Source organism: Lepidochelys kempii, chromosome 4, assembly GCF_965140285.1.
Source record: "Lepidochelys kempii isolate rLepKem1 chromosome 4, rLepKem1.hap1, whole genome shotgun sequence".
Taxonomy (NCBI): domain Eukaryota; kingdom Metazoa; phylum Chordata; order Testudines; family Cheloniidae; genus Lepidochelys; species Lepidochelys kempii.
The window spans coordinates 36912804-36933157 of NC_136383.1; the positions used below are offsets into that span (position 1 = coordinate 36912804).

At 51.5% G+C, this 20354-nt stretch overlaps 2 protein-coding genes across 2 annotated transcripts; both read right to left on the reverse strand.

The window, feature by feature from the left end:
* Positions 1 to 1456: 1456 nt before the first annotated feature.
* On the reverse strand, positions 1457 to 9196 carry LOC144930485 (protein NYNRIN-like). The gene is made up of 2 exons (XM_078852464.1): positions 4437 to 9196; positions 1457 to 1527 (listed from the first exon to the last, which is right to left on the reverse strand). The coding sequence occupies exon 1, from the start codon at positions 8296 to 8298 to the stop codon at positions 5977 to 5979; it is 2322 nt and encodes a 773-aa protein (XP_078708590.1). The 5' UTR covers positions 8299 to 9196; the 3' UTR covers positions 1457 to 1527; positions 4437 to 5976.
* Positions 9197 to 14143: 4947 nt separating this feature from the next.
* LOC144930487 (protein NYNRIN-like) lies at positions 14144 to 19019 on the reverse strand. The gene is made up of 2 exons (XM_078852467.1): positions 15450 to 19019; positions 14144 to 14284 (listed from the first exon to the last, which is right to left on the reverse strand). Exon 1 carries the CDS (start codon positions 17802 to 17804, stop codon positions 15483 to 15485), a length of 2322 nt encoding a protein of 773 aa, XP_078708593.1. The 5' UTR covers positions 17805 to 19019; the 3' UTR covers positions 14144 to 14284; positions 15450 to 15482.
* Positions 19020 to 20354: the final 1335 nt, after the last annotated feature.

The window sequence follows — 20354 nt, forward strand, 5'->3', positions numbered from 1 at the left end:
CTTGAGTGGTTCGTTACCCGGTGTGCTACACCCAATAATCACAACGGGGTGGAGAAGCAGAAAAGTTTATTTGCAGCTGCAAAAAGGTACAGGGAGAATAAAATCTCAAATCCTGCACAACAGAGTAGGAAGTTACACAGGCTTTTATACATCCTTTTTCCCAGCATACTTATCCAATAGCAAGCTGCTCCAAGTATCCATATAGCCAGCCAATCCAGTTCCCAGCTAGTTCCCTGATTCTCTGTATCATTTGTGAAACTATACATAAAGCTGCTTTATTCAGCATTGTTCTTCCATATCTGTCCTGTTTGGCCTTGCTTAGTTTCAGGCAGTCTGACTCTGCAACATACTGTTGCAGATTCTCAGCATAACTGCTGTGTGTGCCTCCAGGCAGGGGGGCCAAGGACACTTGGGCCTAGTACGCAGAGCTGCTGCGAGTGCCTCCAGGCAGGAGGGGGGCCAAGGACACCGGGGCCTAGTGCGAGGGGGCTTCATCGACACTCGTGGTCTTCCATCCCCTCGAGTTACCTAGTGGCCATGCCCCAGTGTTCCCAACAACTCCCCCCTTTGAGAACACTCAACAGCCTTGGCTCTGAGTTTTCTCACTTGGGCTTGCTACATTGGAGATATTAACTGGACGGCAAGTTACATTTTCAAACCCCTTTTTTGTGGTAAGATTATTTGTAAGTGTTTCCCTAAAAGGGGAGGAACCATTACACCCACATTGCTGGCCTCGCCTTTTGGTCTTTATCCAATACCCATCAGCCCACTGTGTAATAACACAGGAGCTCTTTCCCACAGGATGCCCATAGGGATCAGATTGGTTTCGGGTAAAACATAACACTCCCTCAGTGAGTACTGCAACTGAATACTCCTGGTCCTGATAGGTGGCCTGCTGTAAAGAGGTCTTGTTCCAGAACGGTGAGTCCGTTCTTTCCTGCTCTTTGGTGGTGGCTCATTCTGCTAGGGTCAAGGGCAGCATGTCAAGGGGCATTCCCGTTTTGGGGGATAGTGGAGTTGGAGCACACACCCAGCAATCAGTCTGGTTTGTTAAAGTAGCACCATGGTGCGCAAGCAAAACAAAGGAGTTATGCTCCCGATATGCACCATTTGGAAATACCAATACAAAGAATAACAATGTTACCCAATTAATTATTACCAGAGTCTTCCCAACCCAGGGTCTCCAGTACCTGGGTGGGCCCATTTTAGCATTAAGGTGCCCGCTATTTGTGTCTTTTAAACAGTAGCTTTAGCCCGAGATCGTCACTAGATGAGGAGTCAGCAGGTTGGACGGTCCACTGTTCTGCTGACGAGGGGGCGGGTACTGCCTTCAGACGAGAGTGATGGATCCAGTTCTTCTGTCCCTCGATCTTTGCCGCTGTATGGGAGATCAGCAGGACGGTATAGGGTCCTTTCCACTTTTCCTGGAGAGGCTCGTCTTTCCAGGTGCGAACAAGCACGGAGTCACCAGGCTGTAAGGAGTGAACGGGAGAGTCCAAGGGGAGAGGCTGGGAATCCTTGGTATACCTGTGAAGAGACAAGAGAACAGCAGACAGGGAACACATATACTGTGACAAAAAACCATTACCCAACTCCCATTCCCCTGACAGAACCGGGGTGCCATTCATGGGCCATGCCCTTCCAAACATAATTTCAAAGGGACTGAGCCCTAATCTACCCTTTGGGAGAACGCGGATATGGAGTAGGACGAGGGGCAAAGCATCAGGCCATCGCAGTGAGGCTTCTTGGCACACTTTTGAGAGATGCCGTTTGAGGGTCTGATTGGTACGCTCCACTACCCCACTGGCTTGCGGTCTCCAGGGCGTATGGAGTTTCCAGGGGATCTGTGAGGCATGTGAGATGCTTTGAATGATTTTTGACGTGAAGTGTGTCCCGTTGTCAGATTCCATCCACAGGGGGAGTCCAAAGCGAGGAATGAGCTCCTTAACAAACTTGAGGGCCACTGTCCTGGCAGTGCAGTTACGGCATGGGAAGGCTTCTGGCCATCCGCTGAACCGATCCACTATAACAAGGAGATATTTGAACCCTTGGGTTCGGGGAAACTCAGTAAAGTCTATTTGCCACACTTGTCCGGGGCCCGGAGTGGGTTCTAGGGCAGCTGGTGGCACAGGATGTCCCGGTCGGGGGTTATTCTTTTGGCAGACTAAGCAGTCCGCTTGTACCTGGGCAGCCAGGGGTCGGAGTCCGGAAGTGATAAAGTATTTTCCCATTAGTTGGATAAGTGCTTCCCTGCCAGCATGAGTGGTTTGATGTAGTTTCTGCAGCACTGGCCGGATTAGGCCCTTTGGTAAGAGGACCTTCCCTTCTGGGGAATGGAGCCATCCCTCCTTTTCCCGGAGACTGAGTTTGTCAGTTAGCTGTCTCTCCTCCCCAGAGTACTGAGGGGTTGGAAGCTCCCCTACTGATGGGATAAGGGCATGCATATGGGCGTTCTCAGCCTGAGGGGATGGCAGGGTGGCAGCATGCTTAGCCTCTCTATCTGCCCGGGCGTTACCTCTGGCCACATCTTGATCCTCCCTTTGATGGGCTTTACAGTGTACCACCGCCACTTCCGAGGGGAGTTGTACAGCTTCTAGGAGCTGGAGGATTTGGGGCCCGTACTTGACTGGGGAGCCTTGGGCTGTCAGCATTCCCCTTTGCTTCCATAGGCCAGCAGGAGCATGCAGCACACCAAAAGCATACTTTGAATCAGTAAAAATGTTGACCCGCTTTCCTTTTGACAGTTCAAGTGCACGGGTCAGGGCTATTAGTTCGGCAAGCTGGGCAGAGGTCCCAGCAGGCAAACCTTCAGCTTCCACAGTGTCATGGAGGGTCACAACAGCATAACCCGCCCTCCTTTGCCCATCTATTACAGTACTGCTACCATCAGTGTACCACTCATAATCTGCATTTGGGAGAGGTACATCCTTTAAATCCGGACGGCTGGAGTACTGGACATCTATGATCTCTAAACAGTCATGTTTCTGTTCCTCTGTTTCTGGCAAGAGAGTGGCTGGGTTAAGGGAGGGGCAAGGCTGTAGGGTGACTTCAGAGTTCTCTAACAGCTTAGCCTGGTACCGAGCAATCCGAGCCTGGGTGAGCCAAAGCCCTCCCTTTGCATCCAATAAGGCTCGGACCATATGGGGAGTATAGATTTGCATAACCCCTCCCAATGTTAGCTTCTCGGCTTCCTCAAGCAATAGGGCAGTAGCTGCGACCGCCCGTAAACATGCCGGCCAACCCTTTGCAACCTGATCCAGTTGCTTAGAAAAATAAGCCACAGGACGCTTCCATGCTCCTAACAGCTGTGTAAGCACTCCTAGCGCCACCCCCCTTCGTTCATGTACATACAACTGAAACGGCTGAGAGAGATCTGGCAGGCCCAGAGCCGGGGCTTCCATCAATTTTCTTTTCAGGATTTTAAATGCCCTATCAGCCTCTGGGGTCCAATAGAAGGGGTCATGATCTGCTCCTTTTACACAGTCGTACAGGGGTTTAGCCCACAGTCCAAACTCTGGGATCCATATCCTGCAAAAGCCTGCCATACCCAGAAATGCCCTGAGCCGCTTACGGTTACTTGGGGTAGGAACTTGACAGATAGCTTCCTTTCTTTTGCTTGAAAGCTGACGCTCCCCTTGCCTTAGCTGTAACCTGATCCCTCTCCACCTCAGACAACAGGGTTCTCAGGAGGACGTTACAATCATCCCAGTCCGGCTTGTGACTACTGAGGCACCCCTCAAAGACTGATATAAACCTGCTTGGGTTGGTGGAAAACTCTCCTGCCTGTGCTTTGAAAGCTGCTAAATCTATTGGATTGAATGGCACATGGATGTAAACTTGCATAGTGGTAGCCTGACGTCCATCTGCCCCTGGGCAAGCCACAACAGTCTCGGTAAGCAAAGGATAGAGTCCCACCGAGGGGGCAATCTCTGTAACCCGAGGCATCCTACCCTTATAAGGTGGGGGTGTGGGGGCCGAAGGGGACACCGGCTCTGCCATTACAGTGGGGGTGGGGGTCTGGGGACTAACATTAGCTGCTACCGAACCAGTTGGAGTCAGATTACAGCGCTGTAAAATATCTGGTCGAGTACATAAAGTCAGAAACAAATGCGCATACATATGTTCATTCCATTTCCTTGTTCTCTGACAGAACAGGAGTAACTGAAGGATCGTGTTGTAATTAATTGACCCTCCTGGTGGCCACCACTCCTGGTCCTCTAGTTGATATTGAGGCCAGTCAACTGTACAGAATCGTTTTAATTGGCTCTTAGTCATCGGATCCGCACCAAATACCTTCCAGTTTGCTAGAATGCACTCTAGGGGCGTACACCGTGCCCTAACCTCTGAGCTCTGTCCCTGTCCCATACCTACAGGGTAACTCTGGGCGTCCCCAGGTTCCAACAGAGCATATAATCCGGATTTTAAAAGGATCCTACCTTATCCAAGGGACCGGTTCTTCACCGCCGTCCTGTAGCTGCTGCTCCCCCACGTCTAAGGGACCGGTTCTTCACCGCCGTCCACAACAGCTTCTCCACTATATGAGTGCGTTGCACCGTTGTGCCCTCTGGGGTCGATCAAATCGCGTCTCCTCCGAGGCCCCCGATGAACTCACCGGTGCGCGCTGGGCGTCGGTTCTTGTCGCAATCCTCGACCTCCAGGAGGTGTCCGGGCAAGGCTAAATTGCAGCCTCGTCGCCCACCCAGGGACGCCAAAAGCTGTTGCCGGCACCCAGTGCCGAGAGGCTGAACAACAGCTTGAGTGGTTCGTTACCCGGTGTGCTACACCCAATAATCACAACGGGGTGGAGAAGCAGAAAAGTTTATTTGCAGCTGCAAAAAGGTACAGGGAGAATAAAATCTCAAATCCTGCACAACAGAGTAGGAAGTTACACAGGCTTTTATACATCCTTTTTCCCAGCATACTTATCCAATAGCAAGCTGCTCCAAGTATCCATATAGCCAGCCAATCCAGTTCCCAGCTAGTTCCCTGATTCTCTGTATCATTTGTGAAACTATACATAAAGCTGCTTTATTCAGCATTGTTCTTCCATATCTGTCCTGTTTGGCCTTGCTTAGTTTCAGGCAGTCTGACTCTGCAACATACTGTTGCAGATTCTCAGCATAACTGCTGTGTGTGCCTCCAGGCAGGGGGGCCAAGGACACTTGGGCCTAGTACGCAGAGCTGCTGCGAGTGCCTCCAGGCAGGAGGGGGGCCAAGGACACCGGGGCCTAGTGCGAGGGGGCTTCATCGACACTCGTGGTCTTCCATCCCCTCGAGTTACCTAGTGGCCATGCCCCAGTGTTCCCAACAACTCCCCCCTTTGAGAACACTCAACAGCCTTGGCTCTGAGTTTTCTCACTTGGGCTTGCTACATTGGAGATATTAACTGGACGGCAAGTTACATTTTCAAACCCCTTTTTTGTGGTAAGATTATTTGTAAGTGTTTCCCTAAAAGGGGAGGAACCATTACACCCACATTGCTGGCCTCGCCTTTTGGTCTTTATCCAATACCCATCAGCCCACTGTGTAATAACACAGGAGCTCTTTCCCACAGGATGCCCATAGGGATCAGATTGGTTTCGGGTAAAACATAACACTCCCTCAGTGAGTACTGCAACTGAATACTCCTGGTCCTGATAGGTGGCCTGCTGTAAAGAGGTCTTGTTCCAGAACGGTGAGTCCGTTCTTTCCTGCTCTTTGGTGGTGGCTCATTCTGCTAGGGTCAAGGGCAGCATGTCAAGGGGCATTCCCGTTTTGGGGGATAGTGGAGTTGGAGCACACACCCAGCAATCAGTCTGGTTTGTTAAAGTAGCACCATGGTGCGCAAGCAAAACAAAGGAGTTATGCTCCCGATATGCACCATTTGGAAATACCAATACAAAGAATAACAATGTTACCCAATTAATTATTACCAGAGTCTTCCCAACCCAGGGTCTCCAGTACCTGGGTGGGCCCATTTTAGCATTAAGGTGCCCGCTATTTGTGTCTTTTAAACAGTAGCTTTAGCCCGAGATCGTCACTAGATGAGGAGTCAGCAGGTTGGACGGTCCACTGTTCTGCTGACGAGGGGGCGGGTACTGCCTTCAGACGAGAGTGATGGATCCAGTTCTTCTGTCCCTCGATCTTTGCCGCTGTATGGGAGATCAGCAGGACGGTATAGGGTCCTTTCCACTTTTCCTGGAGAGGCTCGTCTTTCCAGGTGCGAACAAGCACGGAGTCACCAGGCTGTAAGGAGTGAACGGGAGAGTCCAAGGGGAGAGGCTGGGAATCCTTGGTATACCTGTGAAGAGACAAGAGAACAGCAGACAGGGAACACATATACTGTGACAAAAAACCATTACCCAACTCCCATTCCCCTGACAGAACCGGGGTGCCATTCATGGGCCATGCCCTTCCAAACATAATTTCAAAGGGACTGAGCCCTAATCTACCCTTTGGGAGAACGCGGATACGGAGTAGGACGAGGGGCAAAGCATCAGGCCATCGCAGTGAGGCTTCTTGGCACACTTTTGAGAGATGCCGTTTGAGGGTCTGATTGGTACGCTCCACTACCCCACTGGCTTGCGGTCTCCAGGGCGTATGGAGTTTCCAGGGGATCTGTGAGGCATGTGAGATGCTTTGAATGATTTTTGACGTGAAGTGTGTCCCGTTGTCAGATTCCATCCACAGGGGGAGTCCAAAGCGAGGAATGAGCTCCTTAACAAACTTGAGGGCCACTGTCCTGGCAGTGCAGTTACGGCATGGGAAGGCTTCTGGCCATCCGCTGAACCGATCCACTATAACAAGGAGATATTTGAACCCTTGGGTTCGGGGAAACTCAGTAAAGTCTATTTGCCACACTTGTCCGGGGCCCGGAGTGGGTTCTAGGGCAGCTGGTGGCACAGGATGTCCCGGTCGGGGGTTATTCTTTTGGCAGACTAAGCAGTCCGCTTGTACCTGGGCAGCCAGGGGTCGGAGTCCGGAAGTGATAAAGTATTTTCCCATTAGTTGGATAAGTGCTTCCCTGCCAGCATGAGTGGTTTGATGTAGTTTCTGCAGCACTGGCCGGATTAGGCCCTTTGGTAAGAGGACCTTCCCTTCTGGGGAATGGAGCCATCCCTCCTTTTCCCGGAGACTGAGTTTGTCAGTTAGCTGTCTCTCCTCCCCAGAGTACTGAGGGGTTGGAAGCTCCCCTACTGATGGGATAAGGGCATGCATATGGGCGTTCTCAGCCTGAGGGGATGGCAGGGTGGCAGCATGCTTAGCCTCTCTATCTGCCCGGGCGTTACCTCTGGCCACATCTTGATCCTCCCTTTGATGGGCTTTACAGTGTACCACCGCCACTTCCGAGGGGAGTTGTACAGCTTCTAGGAGCTGGAGGATTTGGGGCCCGTACTTGACTGGGGAGCCTTGGGCTGTCAGCATTCCCCTTTGCTTCCATAGGCCAGCAGGAGCATGCAGCACACCAAAAGCATACTTTGAATCAGTAAAAATGTTGACCCGCTTTCCTTTTGACAGTTCAAGTGCACGGGTCAGGGCTATTAGTTCGGCAAGCTGGGCAGAGGTCCCAGCAGGCAAACCTTCAGCTTCCACAGTGTCATGGAGGGTCACAACAGCATAACCCGCCCTCCTTTGCCCATCTATTACAGTACTGCTACCATCAGTGTACCACTCATAATCTGCATTTGGGAGAGGTACATCCTTTAAATCCGGACGGCTGGAGTACTGGACATCTATGATCTCTAAACAGTCATGTTTCTGTTCCTCTGTTTCTGGCAAGAGAGTGGCTGGGTTAAGGGAGGGGCAAGGCTGTAGGGTGACTTCAGAGTTCTCTAACAGCTTAGCCTGGTACCGAGCAATCCGAGCCTGGGTGAGCCAAAGCCCTCCCTTTGCATCCAATAAGGCTCGGACCATATGGGGAGTATAGATTTGCATAACCCCTCCCAATGTTAGCTTCTCGGCTTCCTCAAGCAATAGGGCAGTAGCTGCGACCGCCCGTAAACATGCCGGCCAACCCTTTGCAACCTGATCCAGTTGCTTAGAAAAATAAGCCACAGGACGCTTCCATGCTCCTAACAGCTGTGTAAGCACTCCTAGCGCCACCCCCCTTCGTTCATGTACATACAACTGAAACGGCTGAGAGAGATCTGGCAGGCCCAGAGCCGGGGCTTCCATCAATTTTCTTTTCAGGATTTTAAATGCCCTATCAGCCTCTGGGGTCCAATAGAAGGGGTCATGATCTGCTCCTTTTACACAGTCGTACAGGGGTTTAGCCCACAGTCCAAACTCTGGGATCCATATCCTGCAAAAGCCTGCCATACCCAGAAATGCCCTGAGCCGCTTACGGTTACTTGGGGTAGGAACTTGACAGATAGCTTCCTTTCTTTTGCTTGAAAGCTGACGCTCCCCTTGCCTTAGCTGTAACCTGATCCCTCTCCACCTCAGACAACAGGGTTCTCAGGAGGACGTTACAATCATCCCAGTCCGGCTTGTGACTACTGAGGCACCCCTCAAAGACTGATATAAACCTGCTTGGGTTGGTGGAAAACTCTCCTGCCTGTGCTTTGAAAGCTGCTAAGTCTATTGGATTGAATGGCACATGGATGTAAACTTGCATAGTGGTAGCCTGACGTCCATCTGCCCCTGGGCAAGCCACAACAGTCTCGGTAAGCAAAGGATAGAGTCCCACCGAGGGGGCAATCTCTGTAACCCGAGGCATCCTACCCTTATAAGGTGGGGATGTGGGGGCCGAAGGGGACACCGGCTCTGCCATTACAGTGGGGGTGGGGGTCTGGGGACTAACATTAGCTGCTACCGAACCAGTTGGAGTCAGATTACAGCGCTGTAAAATATCTGGTCGAGTACATAAAGTCAGAAACAAATGCGCATACATATGTTCATTCCATTTCCTTGTTCTCTGACAGAACAGGAGTAACTGAAGGATCGTGTTGTAATTAATTGACCCTCCTGGTGGCCACCACTCCTGGTCCTCTAGTTGATATTGAGGCCAGTCAACTGTACAGAATCGTTTTAATTGGCTCTTAGTCATCGGATCCGCACCAAATACCTTCCAGTTTGCTAGAATGCACTCTAGGGGCGTACACCGTGCCCTAACCTCTGAGCTCTGTCCCTGTCCCATACCTACAGGGTAACTCTGGGCGTCCCCAGGTTCCAACAGAGCATATAATCCGGATTTTAAAAGGATCCTACCTTATCCAAGGGACCGGTTCTTCACCGCCGTCCTGTAGCTGCTGCTCCCCCACGTCTAAGGGACCGGTTCTTCACCGCCGTCCACAACAGCTTCTCCACTATATGAGTGCGTTGCACCGTTGTGCCCTCTGGGGTCGATCAAATCGCGTCTCCTCCGAGGCCCCCGATGAACTCACCGGTGCGCGCTGGGCGTCGGTTCTTGTCGCAATCCTCGACCTCCAGGAGGGGTCCGGGCAAGGCTAAATTGCAGCCTCGTCGCCCACCCAGGGACGCCAAAAGCTGTTGCCGGCACCCAGTGCCGAGAGGCTGAACAACAGCTTGAGTGGTTCGTTACCCGGTGTGCTACACCCAATAATCACAACAGGGTGGAGAAGCAGAAAAGTTTATTTGCAGCTGCAAAAAGGTACAGGGAGAATAAAATCTCAAATCCTGCACAACAGAGCAGGAAGTTACACAGGCTTTTATACATCCTTTTTCCCAGCATACTTATCCAATAGCAAGCTGCTCCAAGTATCCATATAGCCAGCCAATCCAGTTCCCAGCTAGTTCCCTGATTCTCTGTATCATTTGTGAAACTATACATAAAGCTGCTTTATTCAGCATTGTTCTTCCATATCTGTCCTGTTTGGCCTTGCTTAGTTTCAGGCAGTCTGACTCTGCAACATACTGTTGCAGATTCTCAGCATAACTGCTGTGTGCGCCTCCAGGCAGGGGGGCCAAGGACACTTGGGCCTAGTACGCAGAGCTGCTGCGAGTGCCTCCAGGCAGGAGGGGGGCCAAGGACACCGGGGCCTAGTGCGAGGGGGCTTCATCGACACTCGTGGTCTTCCATCCCCTCGAGTTACCTAGTGGCCATGCCCCAGTGTTCCCAACAACTCCCCCCTTTGAGAACACTCAACAGCCTTGGCTCTGAGTTTTCTCACTTGGGCTTGCTACATTGGAGATATTAACTGGACGGCAAGTTACATTTTCAAACCCCTTTTTTGTGGTAAGATTATTTCTAAGTGTTTCCCTAAAAGGGGAGGAACCATTACACCCACATTGCTGGCCTCGCCTTTTGGTCTTTATCCAATACCCATCAGCCCACTGTGTAATAACACAGGAGCTCTTTCCCACAGGATGCCCATAGGGATCAGATTGGTTTCGGGTAAAACATAACACTCCCTCAGTGAGTACTGCAACTGAATACTCCTGGTCCTGATAGGTGGCCTGCTGTAAAGAGGTCTTGTTCCAGAACGGTGAGTCCGTTCTTTCCTGCTCTTTGGTGGTGGCTAATTCTGCTAGGGTCAAGGGCAGCATGTCAAGGGGCATTCCCGTTTTGGGGGATAGTGGAGTTGGAGCACACACCCAGCAATCAGTCTGGTTTGTTAAAGTAGCAACATGGTGCGCAAGCAAAACAAAGGAGTTATGCTCCCGATATGCACCATTTGGAAATACCAATACAAAGAATAACAATGTTACCCAATTAATTATTACCAGAGTCTTCCCAACCCATGGTCTCCAGTACCTGGGTGGGCCCATTTTAGCATTAAGGTGCCCGCTATTTGTGTCTTTTAAACAGTAGCTTTAGCCCGAGATCGTCACTAGATGAGGAGTCAGCAGGTTGGACGGTCCACTGTTCTGCTGACGAGGGGGCGGGTACTGCCTTCAGACGAGAGTGATGGATCCAGTTCTTCTGTCCCTCGATCTTTGCCGCTGTATGGGAGATCAGCAGGACGGTATAGGGTCCTTTCCACTTTTCCTGGAGAGGCTCGTCTTTCCAGGTGCGAACAAGCACGGAGTCACCGGGCTGTAAGGAGTGAACGGGAGAGTCCAAGGGGAGAGGCTGGGAATCCTTGGTATACCTGTGAAGAGACAAGAGAACAGCAGACAGGGAACACATATACTGTGACAAAAAACCATTACCCAACTCCCATTCCCCTGACAGAACCGGGGTGCCATTCATGGGCCATGCCCTTCCAAACATAATTTCAAAGGGACTGAGCCCTAATCTACCCTTTGGGAGAACGCAGATACGGAGTAGGACGAGGGGCAAAGCATCAGGCCATCGCAGTGAGGCTTCTTGGCACACTTTTGAGAGATGCCGTTTGAGGGTCTGATTGGTACGCTCCACTACCCCACTGGCTTGCGGTCTCCAGGGCGTATGGAGTTTCCAGGGGATCTGTGAGGCATGTGAGATGCTTTGAATGATTTTTGACGTGAAGTGTGTCCCGTTGTCAGATTCCATCCACAGGGGGAGTCCAAAGCGAGGAATGAGCTCCTTAACAAACTTGAGGGCCACTGTCCTGGCAGTGCAGTTACGGCATGGGAAGGCTTCTGGCCATCCGCTGAACCGATCCACTATAACAAGGAGATATTTGAACCCTTGGGTTCGGGGAAACTCAGTAAAGTCTATTTGCCACACTTGTCCGGGGCCCGGAGTGGGTTCTAGGGCAGCTGGTGGCACAGGATGTCCCGGTCGGGGGTTATTCTTTTGGCAGACTAAGCAGTCCGCTTGTACCTGGGCAGCCAGGGGTCGGAGTCCGGAAGTGATAAAGTATTTTCCCATTAGTTGGATAAGTGCTTCCCTGCCAGCATGAGTGGTTTGATGTAGTTTCTGCAGCACTGGCCGGATTAGGCCCTTTGGTAAGAGGACCTTCCCTTCTGGGGAATGGAGCCATCCCTCCTTTTCCCGGAGACTGAGTTTGTCAGTTAGCTGTCTCTCCTCCCCAGAGTACTGAGGGGTTGGAAGCTCCCCTACTGATGGGATAAGGGCATGCATATGGGCGTTCTCAGCCTGAGGGGATGGCAGGGTGGCAGCATGCTTAGCCTCTCTATCTGCCCGGGCGTTACCTCTGGCCACATCTTGATCCTCCCTTTGATGGGCTTTACAGTGTACCACCGCCACTTCCGAGGGGAGTTGTACAGCTTCTAGGAGCTGGAGGATTTGGGGCCCGTACTTGACTGGGGAGCCTTGGGCTGTCAGCATTCCCCTTTGCTTCCATAGGCCAGCAGGAGCATGCAGCACACCAAAAGCATACTTTGAATCAGTAAAAATGTTGACCCGCTTTCCTTTTGACAGTTCAAGTGCACGGGTCAGGGCTATTAGTTCGGCAAGCTGGGCAGAGGTCCCAGCAGGCAAACCTTCAGCTTCCACAGTGTCATGGAGGGTCACAACAGCATAACCCGCCCTCCTTTGCCCATCTATTACAGTACTGCTACCATCAGTGTACCACTCATAATCTGCATTTGGGAGAGGTACATCCTTTAAATCCGGACGGCTGGAGTACTGGACATCTATGATCTCTAAACAGTCATGTTTCTGTTCCTCTGTTTCTGGCAAGAGAGTGGCTGGGTTAAGGGAGGGGCAAGGCTGTAGGGTGACTTCAGAGTTCTCTAACAGCTTAGCCTGGTACCGAGCAATCCGAGCCTGGGTGAGCCAAAGCCCTCCCTTTGCATCCAATAAGGCTCGGACCATATGGGGAGTATAGATTTGCATAACCCCTCCCAATGTTAGCTTCTCGGCTTCCTCAAGCAATAGGGCAGTAGCTGCGACCGCCCGTAAACATGCCGGCCAACCCTTTGCAACCTGATCCAGTTGCTTAGAAAAATAAGCCACAGGACGCTTCCATGCTCCTAACAGCTGTGTAAGCACTCCTAGCGCCACCCCCCTTCGTTCATGTACATACAACTGAAACGGCTGAGAGAGATCTGGCAGGCCCAGAGCCGGGGCTTCCATCAATTTTCTTTTCAGGATTTTAAATGCCCTATCAGCCTCTGGGGTCCAATAGAAGGGGTCATGATCTGCTCCTTTTACACAGTCGTACAGGGGTTTAGCCCACAGTCCAAACTCTGGGATCCATATCCTGCAAAAGCCTGCCATACCCAGAAATGCCCTGAGCCGCTTACGGTTACTTGGGGTAGGAACTTGACAGATAGCTTCCTTTCTTTTGCTTGAAAGCTGACGCTCCCCTTGCCTTAGCTGTAACCTGATCCCTCTCCACCTCAGACAACAGGGTTCTCAGGAGGACGTTACAATCATCCCAGTCCGGCTTGTGACTACTGAGGCACCCCTCAAAGACTGATATAAACCTGCTTGGGTTGGTGGAAAACTCTCCTGCCTGTGCTTTGAAAGCTGCTAAGTCTATTGGATTGAATGGCACATGGATGTAAACTTGCATAGTGGTAGCCTGACGTCCATCTGCCCCTGGGCAAGCCACAACAGTCTCGGTAAGCAAAGGATAGAGTCCCACCGAGGGGGCAATCTCTGTAACCCGAGGCATCCTACCCTTATAAGGTGGGGATGTGGGGGCCGAAGGGGACACCGGCTCTGCCATTACAGTGGGGGTGGGGGTCTGGGGACTAACATTAGCTGCTACCGAACCAGTTGGAGTCAGATTACAGCGCTGTAAAATATCTGGTCGAGCACATAAAGTCAGAAACAAATGCGCATACATATGTTCATTCCATTTCCTTGTTCTCTGACAGAACAGGAGTAACTGAAGGATCGTGTTGTAATTAATTGACCCTCCTGGTGGCCACCACTCCTGGTCCTCTAGTTGATATTGAGGCCAGTCAACTGTACAGAATCGTTTTAATTGGCTCTTAGTCATCGGATCCGCACCAAATACCTTCCAGTTTGCTAGAATGCACTCTAGGGGCGTACACCGTGCCCTAACCTCTGAGCTCTGTCCCTGTCCCATACCTACAGGGTAACTCTGGGCGTCCCCAGGTTCCAACAGAGCATATAATCCGGATTTTAAAAGGATCCTACCTTATCCAAGGGACCGGTTCTTCACCGCCGTCCTGTAGCTGCTGCTCCCCCACGTCTAAGGGACCGGTTCTTCACCGCCGTCCACAACAGCTTCTCCACTATATGAGTGCGTTGCACCGTTGTGCCCTCTGGGGTCGATCAAATCGCGTCTCCTCCGAGGCCCCCGATGAACTCACCGGTGCGTGCTGGGCGTCGGTTCTTGTCGCAATCCTCGACCTCCAGGAGGGGTCCGGGCAAGGCTAAATTGCAGCCTCGTCGCCCACCCAGGGACGCCAAAAGCTGTTGCCGGCACCCAGTGCCGAGAGGCTGAACAACAGCTTGAGTGGTTCGTTACCCGGTGTGCTACACCCAATAATCACAACGGGGTGGAGAAGCAGAAAAGTTTATTTGCAGCTGCAAAAAGGTACAGGGAGAATAAAATCTCAAATCCTGCACAACAGAGTAGGAAGTTACACAGGCTTTTATACATCCTTTTTCCCAGCATACTTATCCAATAGCAAGCTGCTCCAAGTATCCATATAGCCAGCCAATCCAGTTCCCAGCTAGTTCCCTGATTCTCTGTATCATTTGTGAAACTATACATAAAGCTGCTTTATTCAGCATTGTTCTTCCATATCTGTCCTGTTTGGCCTTGCTTAGTTTCAGGCAGTCTGACTCTGCAACATACTGTTGCAGATTCTCAGCATAACTGCTGTGTGTGCCTCCAGGCAGGGGGGCCAAGGACACTTGGGCCTAGTACGCAGAGCTGCTGCGAGTGCCTCCAGGCAGGAGGGGGGCCAAGGACACCGGGGCCTAGTGCGAGGGGGCTTCATCGACACTCGTGGTCTTCCATCCCCTCGAGTTACCTAGTGGCCATGCCCCAGTGTTCCCAACAACTCCCCCCTTTGAGAACACTCAACAGCCTTGGCTCTGAGTTTTCTCACTTGGGCTTGCTACATTGGAGATATTAACTGGACGGCAAGTTACATTTTCAAACCCCTTTTTTGTGGTAAGATTATTTGTAAGTGTTTCCCTAAAAGGGGAGGAACCATTACACCCACATTGCTGGCCTCGCCTTTTGGTCTTTATCCAATACCCATCAGCCCACTGTGTAATAACACAGGAGCTCTTTCCCACAGGATGCCCATAGGGATCAGATTGGTTTCGGGTAAAACATAACACTCCCTCAGTGAGTACTGCAACTGAATACTCCTGGTCCTGATAGGTGGCCTGCTGTAAAGAGGTCTTGTTCCAGAACGGTGAGTCCGTTCTTTCCTGCTCTTTGGTGGTGGCTCATTCTGCTAGGGTCAAGGGCAGCATGTCAAGGGGCATTCCCGTTTTGGGGGATAGTGGAGTTGGAGCACACACCCAGCAATCAGTCTGGTTTGTTAAAGTAGCACCATGGTGCGCAAGCAAAACAAAGGAGTTATGCTCCCGATATGCACCATTTGGAAATACCAATACAAAGAATAACAATGTTACCCAATTAATTATTACCAGAGTCTTCCCAACCCAGGGTCTCCAGTACCTGGGTGGGCCCATTTTAGCATTAAGGTGCCCGCTATTTGTGTCTTTTAAACAGTAGCTTTAGCCCGAGATCGTCACTAGATGAGGAGTCAGCAGGTTGGACGGTCCACTGTTCTGCTGACGAGGGGGCGGGTACTGCCTTCAGACGAGAGTGATGGATCCAGTTCTTCTGTCCCTCGATCTTTGCCGCTGTATGGGAGATCAGCAGGACGGTATAGGGTCCTTTCCACTTTTCCTGGAGAGGCTCGTCTTTCCAGGTGCGAACAAGCACGGAGTCACCAGGCTGTAAGGAGTGAACGGGAGAGTCCAAGGGGAGAGGCTGGGAATCCTTGGTATACCTGTGAAGAGACAAGAGAACAGCAGACAGGGAACACATATACTGTGACAAAAAACCATTACCCAACTCCCATTCCCCTGACAGAACCGGGGTGCCATTCATGGGCCATGCCCTTCCAAACATAATTTCAAAGGGACTGAGCCCTAATCTACCCTTTGGGAGAACGCGGATACGGAGTAGGACGAGGGGCAAAGCATCAGGCCATCGCAGTGAGGCTTCTTGGCACACTTTTGAGAGATGCCGTTTGAGGGTCTGATTGGTACGCTCCACTACCCCACTGGCTTGCGGTCTCCAGGGCGTATGGAGTTTCCAGGGGATCTGTGAGGCATGTGAGATGCTTTGAATGATTTTTGACGTGAAGTGTGTCCCGTTGTCAGATTCCATCCACAGGGGGAGTCCAAAGCGAGGAATGAGCTCCTTAACAAACTTGAGGGCCACTGTCCTGGCAGTGCAGTTACGGCATGGGAAGGCTTCTGGCCATCCGCTGAACCGATCCACTATAACAAGGAGATATTTGAACCCTTGGGTTCGGGGAAACTCAGTAAAGTCTATTTGCCACACTTGTCCGGGGCCCGGAGTGGGTTCTAGGGCAGCTGGTGGCACAGGATGTCCCGGTCGGGGGTTATTCTTTTGGCAGACTAAGCAGTCCGCTTGTACCTGGGCAGCCAGGGGTCGGAGTCCGGAAGTGATAAAGTATTTTCCCATTAGTTGGATAAGTGCTTCCCTGCCAGCATGAGTGGTTTGATGTAGTTTCTGCAGCACTGGCCGGATTAGGCCCTTTGGTAAGAGGACCTTCCCTTCTGGGGAATGGAGCCATCCCTCCTTTTCCCGGAGACTGAGTTTGTCAGTTAGCTGTCTCTCCTCCCCAGAGTACTGAGGGGTTGGAAGCTCCCCTACTGATGGGATAAGGGCATGCATATGGGCGTTCTCAGCCTGAGGGGATGGCAGGGTGGCAGCATGCTTAGCCTCTCTATCTGCCCGGGCGTTACCTCTGGCCACATCTTGATCCTCCCTTTGATGGGCTTTACAGTGTACCACCGCCACTTCCGAGGGGAGTTGTACAGCTTCTAGGAGCTGGAGGATTTGGGGCCCGTACTTGACTGGGGAGCCTTGGGCTGTCAGCATTCCCCTTTGCTTCCATAGGCCAGCAGGAGCATGCAGCACACCAAAAGCATACTTTGAATCAGTAAAAATGTTGACCCGCTTTCCTTTTGACAGTTCAAGTGCACGGGTCAGGGCTATTAGTTCGGCAAGCTGGGCAGAGGTCCCAGCAGGCAAACCTTCAGCTTCCACAGTGTCATGGAGGGTCACAACAGCATAACCCGCCCTCCTTTGCCCATCTATTACAGTACTGCTACCATCAGTGTACCACTCATAATCTGCATTTGGGAGAGGTACATCCTTTAAATCCGGACGGCTGGAGTACTGGACATCTATGATCTCTAAACAGTCATGTTTCTGTTCCTCTGTTTCTGGCAAGAGAGTGGCTGGGTTAAGGGAGGGGCAAGGCTGTAGGGTGACTTCAGAGTTCTCTAACAGCTTAGCCTGGTACCGAGCAATCCGAGCCTGGGTGAGCCAAAGCCCTCCCTTTGCATCCAATAAGGCTCGGACCATATGGGGAGTATAGATTTGCATAACCCCTCCCAATGTTAGCTTCTCGGCTTCCTCAAGCAATAGGGCAGTAGCTGCGACCGCCCGTAAACATGCCGGCCAACCCTTTGCAACCTGATCCAGTTGCTTAGAAAAATAAGCCACAGGACGCTTCCATGCTCCTAACAGCTGTGTAAGCACTCCTAGCGCCACCCCCCTTCGTTCATGTACATACAACTGAAACGGCTGAGAGAGATCTGGCAGGCCCAGAGCCGGGGCTTCCATCAATTTTCTTTTCAGGATTTTAAATGCCCTATCAGCCTCTGGGGTCCAATAGAAGGGGTCATGATCTGCTCCTTTTACACAGTCGTACAGGGGTTTAGCCCACAGTCCAAACTCTGGGATCCATATCCTGCAAAAGCCTGCCATACCCAGAAATGCCCTGAGCCGCTTACGGTTACTTGGGGTAGGAACTTGACAGATAGCTTCCTTTCTTTTGCTTGAAAGCTGACGCTCCCCTTGCCTTAGCTGTAACCTGATCCCTCTCCACCTCAGACAACAGGGTTCTCAGGAGGACGTTACAATCATCCCAGTCCGGCTTGTGACTACTGAGGCACCCCTCAAAGACTGATATAAACCTGCTTGGGTTGGTGGAAAACTCTCCTGCCTGTGCTTTGAAAGCTGCTAAGTCTATTGGATTGAATGGCACATGGATGTAAACTTGCATAGTGGTAGCCTGACGTCCATCTGCCCCTGGGCAAGCCACAACAGTCTCGGTAAGCAAAGGATAGAGTCCCACCGAGGGGGCAATCTCTGTAACCCGAGGCATCCTACCCTTATAAGGTGGGGATGTGGGGGCCGAAGGGGACACCGGCTCTGCCATTACAGTGGGGGTGGGGGTCTGGGGACTAACATTAGCTGCTACCGAACCAGTTGGAGTCAGATTACAGCGCTGTAAAATATCTGGTCGAGTACATAAAGTCAGAAACAAATGCGCATACATATGTTCATTCCATTTCCTTGTTCTCTGACAGAACAGGAGTAACTGAAGGATCGTGTTGTAATTAATTGACCCTCCTGGTGGCCACCACTCCTGGTCCTCTAGTTGATATTGAGGCCAGTCAACTGTACAGAATCGTTTTAATTGGCTCTTAGTCATCGGATCCGCACCAAATACCTTCCAGTTTGCTAGAATGCACTCTAGGGGCGTACACCGTGCCCTAACCTCTGAGCTCGGTCCCTGTCCCATACCTACAGGGTAACTCTGGGCGTCCCCAGGTTCCAACAGAGCATATAATCCGGATTTTAAAAGGATCCTACCTTATCCAAGGGACCGGTTCTTCACCGCCGTCCTGTAGCTGCTGCTCCCCCACGTCTAAGGGACCGGTTCTTCACCGCCGTCCACAACAGCTTCTCCACTATATGAGTGCGTTGCACCGTTGTGCCCTCTGGGGTCGATCAAATCGCGTCTCCTCCGAGGCCCCCGATGAACTCACCGGTGCGCGCTGGGCGTCGGTTCTTGTCGCAATCCTCGACCTCCAGGAGGGGTCCGGGCAAGGCTAAATTGCAGCCTCGTCGCCCACCCAGGGACGCCAAAAGCTGTTGCCGGCACCCAGTGCCGAGAGGCTGAACAACAGCTTGAGTGGTTCATTACCCGGTGTGCTACACCCAATAATCACAACAGGGTGGAGAAGCAGAAAAGTTTATTTGCAGCTGCAAAAAGGTACAGGGAGAATAAAATCTCAAATCCTGCACAACAGAGCAGGAAGTTACACAGGCTTTTATACATCCTTTTTCCCAGCATACTTATCCAATAGCAAGCTGCTCCAAGTATCCATATAGCCAGCCAATCCAGTTCCCAGCTAGTTCCCTGATTCTCTGTATCATTTGTGAAACTATACATAAAGCTGCTTTATTCAGCATTGTTCTTCCATATCTGTCCTGTTTGGCCTTGCTTAGTTTCAGGCAGTCTGACTCTGCAACATACTGTTGCAGATTCTCAGCATAACTGCTGTGTGCGCCTCCAGGCAGGGGGGCCAAGGACACTTGGGCCTAGTACGCAGAGCTGCTGCGAGTGCCTCCAGGCAGGAGGGGGGCCAAGGACACCGGGGCCTAGTGCGAGGGGGCTTCATCGACACTCGTGGTCTTCCATCCCCTCGAGTTACCTAGTGGCCATGCCCCAGTGTTCCCAACAACTCCCCCCTTTGAGAACACTCAACAGCCTTGGCTCTGAGTTTTCTCACTTGGGCTTGCTACATTGGAGATATTAACTGGACGGCAAGTTACATTTTCAAACCCCTTTTTTGTGGTAAGATTATTTCTAAGTGTTTCCCTAAAAGGGGAGGAACCATTACACCCACATTGCTGGCCTCGCCTTTTGGTCTTTATCCAATACCCATCAGCCCACTGTGTAATAACACAGGAGCTCTTTCCCACAGGATGCCCATAGGGATCAGATTGGTTTCGGGTAAAACATAACACTCCCTCAGTGAGTACTGCAACTGAATACTCCTGGTCCTGATAGGTGGCCTGCTGTAAAGAGGTCTTGTTCCAGAACGGTGAGTCCGTTCTTTCCTGCTCTTTGGTGGTGGCTAATTCTGCTAGGGTCAAGGGCAGCATGTCAAGGGGCATTCCCGTTTTGGGGGATAGTGGAGTTGGAGCACACACCCAGCAATCAGTCTGGTTTGTTAAAGTAGCAACATGGTGCGCAAGCAAAACAAAGGAGTTATGCTCCCGATATGCACCATTTGGAAATACCAATACAAAGAATAACAATGTTACCCAATTAATTATTACCAGAGTCTTCCCAACCCATGGTCTCCAGTACCTGGGTGGGCCCATTTTAGCATTAAGGTGCCCGCTATTTGTGTCTTTTAAACAGTAGCTTTAGCCCGAGATCGTCACTAGATGAGGAGTCAGCAGGTTGGACGGTCCACTGTTCTGCTGACGAGGGGGCGGGTACTGCCTTCAGACGAGAGT

Bases quoted from the DNA above. Each gene is read 5' to 3' on its own strand.
- LOC144930485 (XM_078852464.1), bottom strand. From the start codon at position 8,298: ATGGCAGGCTTTTGCAGGATATGGATCCCAGAGTTTGGACTGTGGGCT.
- LOC144930487 (XM_078852467.1), bottom strand. From the start codon at position 17,804: ATGGCAGGCTTTTGCAGGATATGGATCCCAGAGTTTGGACTGTGGGCT.